The sequence below is a fragment of the Dichotomopilus funicola genome (genome assembly GCF_033296635.1).
Source record: "Dichotomopilus funicola strain CBS 141.50 unplaced genomic scaffold C8A04scaffold_95, whole genome shotgun sequence".
Classification (NCBI taxonomy): domain Eukaryota; kingdom Fungi; phylum Ascomycota; class Sordariomycetes; order Sordariales; family Chaetomiaceae; genus Dichotomopilus; species Dichotomopilus funicola.
In genome coordinates, this window is record NW_026944116.1 from 49,678 (window position 1) to 57,820 (window position 8,143).

An 8,143-nucleotide genomic window follows, 5' to 3' on the forward strand; every position below is an offset into this window, starting at 1 on the left:
GTACATCTTATACGAAGATAGTGTCCATGCTCTGGGTGTAAACACACATAAACACCCCGCCAATGAAACATCCAAGCACAAAAGTCCATCAACTCCACGCGCCACAACCACCGACCACAAACGCGTCTTCCCACCAACATCTCCTTCCAAACAGGACACACACTTCAAACCAAACCAGCAAAATGCCACCGCCAACCGAGCGAGCCGAGAAACAGGCCGCGGCCCAACAAGCCGTCGACATTCTCCACGAGATTGCCACCATTTTGGTTCGTTCTGCACGCTTACCTCTCAACCCTAACCCGCTAACTACCCTTCACAAACCAACACAAGCCAAGTGGACTGACAACCATAAAACAGAACTGCCATCTCGACCGCCGGACCTTGTCAATCTGCATTTCCATGATTGAGAACGGCATCAACCCCGAGGCACTGGCAGTAAGTCTACGCAACGAGCGGTCCCTTTTCTAAACAACTTACCTTGGGCCGTCTTCTGGCTGCTTCGTGTTATCTCTCCTCCTGCATCTCGCCAACCGACCCGTCTCGTCCACCCATTACTAACACAATCCCATCAGAACGTGATAAAAGAGCTCCGCAAACAGGGCCAAGATGTCCAACTTGAGTCTGCCGAAGCCGCTGCGGCAGCTGTGGCGGCTGCAGGGACGAGAAGGCGATGAGGATGAGGGGGGAGTAAGGGTGGGAATGGAAGGGGACACTGTCGGGAAGATTGTCGGATGACGGAATGGGCTCTACCCTGGCGCTTTGGGCTTCGTGTCTTTTATCGGATTTATCAATGCTTATTCGGTCTTTGCAAGTGATGAATGGACGGATGAGCAAGTGGGAATGGGAGGGGGATGCTACGCGTGGTAAAGAGAACCCGCCCTACACGTCGAAAGGTCATGAAGAGAGGACGTCCGACCTCTGTTCCTCGGTATGCAGGCGAAAAAAACAACCAAATAATCGAAAGCAAAACCGTTTAATTCTACCCATGGAATCTACAAAACCCAACAAGACCCTTCCATCTTATTCCAACCGGACCCGTAGAACCCACTCCGTCCCTGATCCCAAGTGTAATAATGCAAGCAATGCAGCCCGTTCGCTGTGACAACGTCGACAAGACTGCCGACAAATAAGCAAGAAATTGCAACGCCCGCCGATCCAGCTCGGCCTAAGGGACGAATGAATGCCTTTTCCATCTAAACCTTCGCTTTATCCATCCATCCAGCCAGGGATGGGTATGATAGTGCAAAACACCCAAGAACTCCTTCCCTGCTGTGCCTTGTGCCCGTTATTGACCGTAGTAAACTCTCACACAAAGCCCAAGGGTATAACCCGTATTAGTACCACTTGTTCCACCTTACTCCATCCATTCAAAATCCCACTCCCAAGATGCAAATTCTAACCCGCCCAAAATTGATCGTTCTCTCAAACGGACACCGCTCTCCCCGTCAAATAACCAACCCACCGATGTCATTGAGCCACACCCTTAAATCGCTGTCCCAGAACTCAACTAGATACCGCCCCAGTTCCAACCGCACCAGTAACCTCAACCAAAATTGCCGCCAGAGCAGCCGCTCCCATCATCGTAGTCACCACCGACCGTGGCGCATACGCAGAGCTGGATCTAGCCGCAGAGGACAGGTAACGCTATCTGTGTCCTAGTAGCAGGATGTCATCCTCCACTTCGTCCTCGTCGTCCTCATCATAGTCGTCGTCACCTTCCTCAAATTCGCCGTCGCTGCCGTCTTCGTCCGAGCTAACGTCTTCGTCATCGTCAAACTCGACCGCACTCTCGGCTCGATCGAAATCCCGGTCTCGCCCGCCAAATAGGTCAAGCATGTCCATCTCGCCATCGTCATCGTCGTCGCTGTCGCTGTCACCATCCTCCGCCCTGGCTGAAGTAACGACCGGAGGGGGCGAGACAGTAGCGCTGGCGGGTGAGAGAAGACTAGCGGACTTGGGATCCTCCTCTTCCACTACGGGTGGCGGATTGTCGGCTGGCGGCGCACCTCGATTGAGCAAGCGGGTAATAAGGGCGCGCGAGTAAGCAGAAGGAGAGGTTGCGAGGAGTCCTAATGCCTGCTGCATGGCGCTGGCGCCGATCATACTGTTGCTGCTGCCGCGGCGCTGGTTCTGGCCCCGGTTCTGCTCGCTGTTCCGCTGGCGCTCCTGCTGACGGCGAGAGGCACGGTTACGGCGACGCATTTCTTCATCGACGAGGGCTGGGTCGAGGGCTATTGGTTGCTGTCCGGATTGGAGATGGTGGGGTTCGGGCTGTGACTGTTGGTGCTCGGCAGCGGCATCGCCACCGGGCATATCGAGTAATTGTAGTTGCGTGGTGTTGTAAGAGCTGCAGATGGCACATTTGAGGCCGATCCAGTGGTAGGCGGTCTGCGACTTGGCGGAGCAATCGTTGCACGAGATGATGGCGCGGGAGTCGGCGTAGTTCGGTGGCATGGGTTGTGCGAGGATCTGGAGGTCAAGCTGGCGAAAAGTGTATTCCATGTTGGTACAGGACTTGTTGCACAGCGGACAGCGGTAGGAGGTCTTTTTAAGCTCCTCAAGGCAGTCTACGTGGATGCTATGGCCGCACTGCATGAAAGTGACAGACTTGGGCGAGTCGAGGAGATATTCGTTGCAGATGGGACAGTCCGAATCGACCGCGCGTTCGATACACTTGTGGTTTGTGTCAGACATGGAGACACAAGCCATGCACCGCTGGAATGGAAATTAGCACCAAAAACCAGGTAGCAAAATTGTGCAAACAATAAAACATACCTTGCAATGGGAAAAGTCCTTCCCTAGCCCTTGGCCAACTCGGCACAACCCGCAGTCGGGACAGTGATACATGGGCTTGTTCGGGTCGTCACTCCACAACTTGCACACTCCACAGTAATAATTGGCAGCCGTAGTATAGCACCTAGTGCATGTATCGGAAACCTTTTGTGCGCAGCCGCAGATCATGCAGAGCATGTGCTTGGTTTGTTGGCGGGGGAGGGCATGATCTTCGACGGAATCATGGCAGTGCCGGCAGGTGTACCAGCGGTCACACGTGAAACACTGTAGCTTGACGTTGCGGCGGTAGTGTTGGCACCCGAGGCGTGACTCTTCCTCTTCCTGGTTTTCCTCCACTGACCACCAATCTTTCCTGTCTTCTGATTGCGGCTTCGGGGCAAACGTTGGCTCGAGATCCTCCTCAGTGAGTGGCAGATCGACCGGGCCGGACGATCCAGAAGAGTCAGCAAGAGGATTCCACTTCATCCAATTTTGCAAAGCTCCGCCAGAGCCCAGGGGTTCTTGGTGATTGTCAACAGCACTTGCGCTAGCTCGTGAGACTGGCCGCAGCCCAACTGAGGAAGATTTGGGCAAGTGTTGTTGCAGGCTGGTGTACTTTTCGGTAAGTAGGCCGTGCATCAGTTGGGCTTTGGCATCCTGTGTGACCTCGAGTAATTGGATGGCTTGTATCCTCCGGCGGAGATCTCTCATACCATCGTCTTCGGGAATTGGGGTGGTCCGGGGCCTAGAGGAGGATCGAGTGGTTCCCATACCCTCGGGTGTCGGAGACAGATTGTTCTGTTGGCTCATTTCAGCCGTGAGGTTTGGAGATGGTCCGGTCATGGCTGCGGATGCGATGGAGGTGTCGGGCTCAAATGTAGCGGTTGTAGATGTTACAGCATCCGGACTTGAGGTAGGAGAGGGCACTGGGCCATGAGCCTGACCCGGAGATTCCAAGGGTGTGTCAGTCGTCAACGCACCGCTGGCCCCTTCTATCGCTAGTGTGTTCCCATTCTCGTGGTCCCTCTCTACTATGGTCGTTCCTAGTGCTCCAGGGAACCCAGTCGATTGTGCTCTCGGGCGTTGCATTGAAGGGGGATCGATCGCGGGGGCGTCATCGGCAGCGAATCCGGCCGAGAAGCGGCGAGCTTGTCGTAACACGGGGGTGATGAGGAAATTAGAAACCAGCTGGGCCATCGCAAAGCATCGGCTGCGTGCGGCAGCAGGCTTCGAAGGCGACCGTCGAGATCTGGTGGATTGGCAAGGGAGGATGGAAGGTGCAAGTGCCCGATTTAATGGAGAATTCGGGGGGTGTTGGCGCACCCACGGCCTGCATACAGGGGGGCCGAGGGCCTGGAACGTTGTCTCTGAATTCCCTGTTATTGGGCGTCTGTCGTCGTCAGCACGAGCAGGGGCATGGTAGGTGGCACATGCTCTCGGACCCACTCAATTCGCAGTCAAGCTTTTTGACGGTCAAGGATCGTTCCTTCTTTCGTTCTTTTTCATCTGCAATTGAGACACTTCCATCTGAGAAAGCCGATACCAATTGATGGTAATAACCAGGGTGTGAACAGGCCATCATGAGACAGAACATTGTGGAAGCATTTTGCCGAATTTTGGTCGTTCTTTCATGGCTGACAACTTAATTCTTAATTGGCGCTGAGATCATCGTCACTTCTTAGCTTGGGCAACTTTCCCCTTTCAGAATCCGTGATCGAATCCGAAGCCTTGGTACACCTGTACTGCCTATGTAGTCTTGTGGTCCTTTTCCCCGACTTCGTGCAACCTGATTTGTGCTTCCTCTTCCCATCTCGTTTTGGGTAGGTAGACTAACCTGACATGAAAAGCACTGGCTGGAGACTTGCCTTCTAACAACGATATGTGAAGTTCCAGTTCGCCAAACTTAGGACCGGGCCGCACTTATATCGGACCCTGATCGATAGTTACGGTACCTATTCAGCTTAGAGTCCATCATAACGACACACATGTCAACTACATCCACTTCAACAACCCCAGATTTAACCTGCCTCCTCCTTCTGATCCCCAATCCCAGGCACCTCCACCAAAAAGTCAGCTCTCACCCCCAAATGATCCGTCACCCACGGTTGCTCCAGGCTGCCTCGCTGCAACAACCGTTCAGCAGCCTGCTGGTCAGTGATCGTGACCCCGAGTCCAAACGTTTTGAACCCCACCAGTTTCAACGCCTTTTCTTCCCCGCAGAAAAGGATCTTGTCCAGTCGACCTAGGCCGAAACGTGCCCGCTGCCAGGGTTCGGCCATTTGGCCCCTATTTATGGGAACGAAAGTTAGTCGGGTTGTATCCTTTGCCAACCAGAAACCCCGGAAAAGGGGGAACCAAATAATTACCACGTCATCCCCCCTTCTTCACCTTCCTTCCCACCATTCTCCAAAAACGCATCCTTCAACCCACACTCCTCAGGCAGCGTCTTATCAAACGCTTCAATGGCATTCAAATCCCCGCCCAGGATCCCCCCCAACACCTTACCACCACCGCCCGTCTTACCCCCACGTAGATACTCCGCCGCAGCAGCCAGTTGAGCTGGGCGTTTGGGCGGTTTGGCGGCGAGGGATTCTAGATGGGTGGTACATAGCCGGAGTATCGGACGGGGACCCGGTTCGGTAGGTGTGGTGTTCTCAGTTTCGTTACTGCTGCTGCTTTTAGGGCTCTTCCGCCAGGGCAGGTCGATGTCGACAAAGAGCGCGTCACGCTGCATGGCGGTAATGGTGTAATGGAGTCGTGCAACGGACGATATGGAGAAGTTGCGTGGGATGAGCATCGTGGTGCCTGGACATGCACCGTTAGGCCGTGTGTAAACAGCATTGAAAACAACAAAACAAAAACAAGGAGGGAGGGTAGTGATCATATCATCTCATCTCACCATAAGCATCAGACTCCCAATCCACCGTAGTCGCATCCGTGATATCATAGCCCTCGCGAATCCAACCCGCCAACTTGATCAACCGGAGGTCCCCAGCCGTCATCTCGTTCAGCATCACAACCACAGGGGCTGAGTCCCCGCTGTCACGACGGATGCCGGCAATGTATGTCCCGAGATAGTCCAGAGCAGCACTCATCCGCGCGTCGTCTTCGTCGCGCATGAAGTCGATGTTCCATGATAAGACTGACAGACGGAAGGGGTTGGGTGTTGTAGAGGGTTGTGTTGATGTTGAGGCTGGTGTTGGTGGTGGCTCAACAGGCCACCATTTGTCGTCGCGAAAGGTGAAGTACTCTTGTGGTGTGAGCTGGCCACGCGGTCGGCCGTGAATGGTCGTTGTTGTGTTGAACATGAACATGTTGGGGACGTAACGTCGTCGGGCTGTAGTTGAGAATTGGGGATAGAGTTGGCGATTACGCCGATGAGGGGTGAAGTGCGGGGGAAATCGTACAAAGTACAGCGGGGACTGTATGTGGAACTTCATAAGGATGAGCACAAAATGGTGAAAGATCAGGGTGAGATTGAGAGGAGGTTGTGTCGCTCTGCCCTGTGTGGTTGAAGGAACGCAAGAGGCACGGAGCTGATTGGTTGGTATTAATTGAAATTTGGGGATGAAGAGAAAGCTACAATACACAGCCAACCCATTTGGTTTATTCCAGTTTTTTCATCTGTGAACCCGGTACTCACTTCTTTGGACCTCTGACCGTTTCGCTGCGTCCTGGATGTGCGTAGCTGTTGCCTTGGCTCAGCACATGCGGCCCCAGCTCTCGGTCAGCCATGGACTTTTCTTAAGCCGGAGAACGGTCAACGGCGTTTAAAGCTTCCCGACAATATCTTGATAATTACCCACTCGGACCAACATGTCGATCATTATCCTCACCAGGCCGGAATGCCGTCTTACCGGCCAACACCTCGAGGGGCCAGTGGGCCTCACCGAGGGCCCCAATAGCTAACTGAAGAAGATCGTCATCGCTGCCGCGAGGGCCTGCTAAAGAGGCCACGATGGGGGCATATTCAGTTCTCTTCGAAACTCGCGACTCGTAAGGATTCTGGCTGACTGTATCGTTTCCGTCAATGCTATTACTTGTGGACGAGGAGCTTGCGGGGCTTCAAGTAAGGGAGCAACTTACTTGGGATCACAAGTTGGGGAAGGCCGAGGACCGTAGCAAAGTCGACGGGATCGTACGCGGATTCCGAGAGTTCGCCTCTGTGCCCTTCACATTAGTTTCAGTGTTCCCCTAGAAAGGTAATGAACCGAGCACAAACCCTGGTGTAGGAACGATATCGCGATAGTTAGCCCCCGGTCGCCCGAGGGGAAGGAGAACAAAGTTGTACTCTGTGTCTGGTTTCAGAATGTGGCCCCGGACCCAGGTGTAGTAGACCCCGAGCTCGGCGAGGCCCTGTTCCCTCTGTTCCTGGGTGATATTGGTTGCCAGGCCCCTCCATGCGTGTTAGTTTCTTTGTTTACCAGTAGAGGAGCTAGACTAGGAACCACTGGAAAAGCTGTTGATGTGTACTCACCACCGGCGGGTCATGAAGGGGCTCGCATAAGGGGGATGTCCGAATTTCGCCTGAAAGCCGTCTCGGAACTTGTCGTACGTATGATACCCATCGTAGTAGTTGGGCCAATAAATAGACTTGCTTCTGTCGGTCGTCATACATTTGGGGGCTGTGGGGTGATTGGAATGGGATGGAGGGTGACTGACCATGCCCAGATACTCCTGTAGCGGTGTGGATTTCAGATCTTCGGGGCCGGTTTTGGACCAGTGATCCTCGAACGACAGATGCAGCGCGTTACACCCGAGTCTTTTCTCAACCGCCTCAAGAAATTGAGACACCATTTTCTGTTGGCCTTCATTTCTCATGGGAAACCAATCTGTAGGGACGATAATCTTCCCCGGTCGCCTGCAGTTCTTGTCGACGACGGTCTTACTTGGGCTCTCACCTGCCAGCTTCCGGTCGCCCGTTGAAGCCGAATCTGAGTGGATGATCTTCCGAAGGTTGTGAGGACTCCGGGCGAGAACTCCGAGAGTATCAAAGGCCCTACAATGTTAGGCAACCGGAGATTTGGTAAGTGTGAAGACAGAGACTCACGGGACGCTCGGCATGACCCCCTCCAGGGGAAACCGCGAGTGGGGAGCTCGAAGGCCCCAAAGCCCGTATGATGCTGCTGGCATCCTGATACTTCTAGTAGCTGATCATTTTCAATCCACGCTAGACAAAAAAAAAAAAGAACATGAGTTGTTTAAACGGGAGAGCGTGAAACATACTATCTGTCCCCAAAGCCACATCCACCCAGGGGTAGCTCGCGACTGAAGCGCATGCACCACTCGAGCTTCCCGATGGTCCTTGGTACCCGTCTCCGCGGGGATTCCAGGGCGGAAAATAATCGATACACTTTTCGGGGGGGGGGGG

At 53.9% G+C, this 8,143-nt stretch overlaps 4 protein-coding genes across 4 annotated transcripts in view; 1 reads left to right on the plus strand and 3 right to left on the minus strand.

Annotated features, from left to right (window-relative positions):
- Window positions 1-182: 182 nt before the first annotated feature.
- On the plus strand, window positions 183-674 carry C8A04DRAFT_40417 (mitotic-spindle organizing protein 1; the record flags this gene model as incomplete). The annotated part of the gene is made up of 3 exons (XM_062784935.1): window positions 183-266; window positions 358-435; window positions 573-674. 3 exons carry the CDS (start codon window positions 183-185, stop codon window positions 672-674), a joined length of 264 nt encoding a protein of 87 aa, XP_062633208.1.
- A 970-nt stretch (window positions 675-1,644) lies between these two features.
- Window positions 1,645-3,969, minus strand: C8A04DRAFT_32669 (uncharacterized protein; the record flags this gene model as incomplete). Its single annotated transcript, XM_062782175.1, has 2 exons — window positions 1,645-2,715; window positions 2,776-3,969. 2 exons carry the CDS (start codon window positions 3,967-3,969, stop codon window positions 1,645-1,647), a joined length of 2,265 nt encoding a protein of 754 aa, XP_062633209.1.
- Window positions 3,970-4,790: 821 nt separating this feature from the next.
- C8A04DRAFT_15488 (Endonuclease/exonuclease/phosphatase) lies at window positions 4,791-6,080 on the minus strand (the record flags this gene model as incomplete). The annotated part of the gene is made up of 4 exons (XM_062778510.1): window positions 4,791-5,058; window positions 5,139-5,425; window positions 5,486-5,577; window positions 5,672-6,080. 4 exons carry the CDS (start codon window positions 6,078-6,080, stop codon window positions 4,791-4,793), a joined length of 1,056 nt encoding a protein of 351 aa, XP_062633210.1.
- A 490-nt stretch (window positions 6,081-6,570) lies between these two features.
- Window positions 6,571-8,143, minus strand: part of C8A04DRAFT_40420 (putative amidase) — a gene marked incomplete at both ends in the record, with an annotated part of 2,471 nt that continues 898 nt past the window's right edge. Inside the window, 6 exons of the mRNA XM_062784936.1 lie at window positions 6,571-6,785; window positions 6,859-6,935; window positions 6,995-7,168; window positions 7,250-7,771; window positions 7,823-7,922; window positions 7,999-8,125. Coding sequence (XP_062633211.1) covers window positions 6,571-6,785; window positions 6,859-6,935; window positions 6,995-7,168; window positions 7,250-7,771; window positions 7,823-7,922; window positions 7,999-8,125 — 1,215 coding nt within the window. The remainder of the gene's footprint in view (window positions 6,786-6,858; window positions 6,936-6,994; window positions 7,169-7,249; window positions 7,772-7,822; window positions 7,923-7,998; window positions 8,126-8,143) is intronic.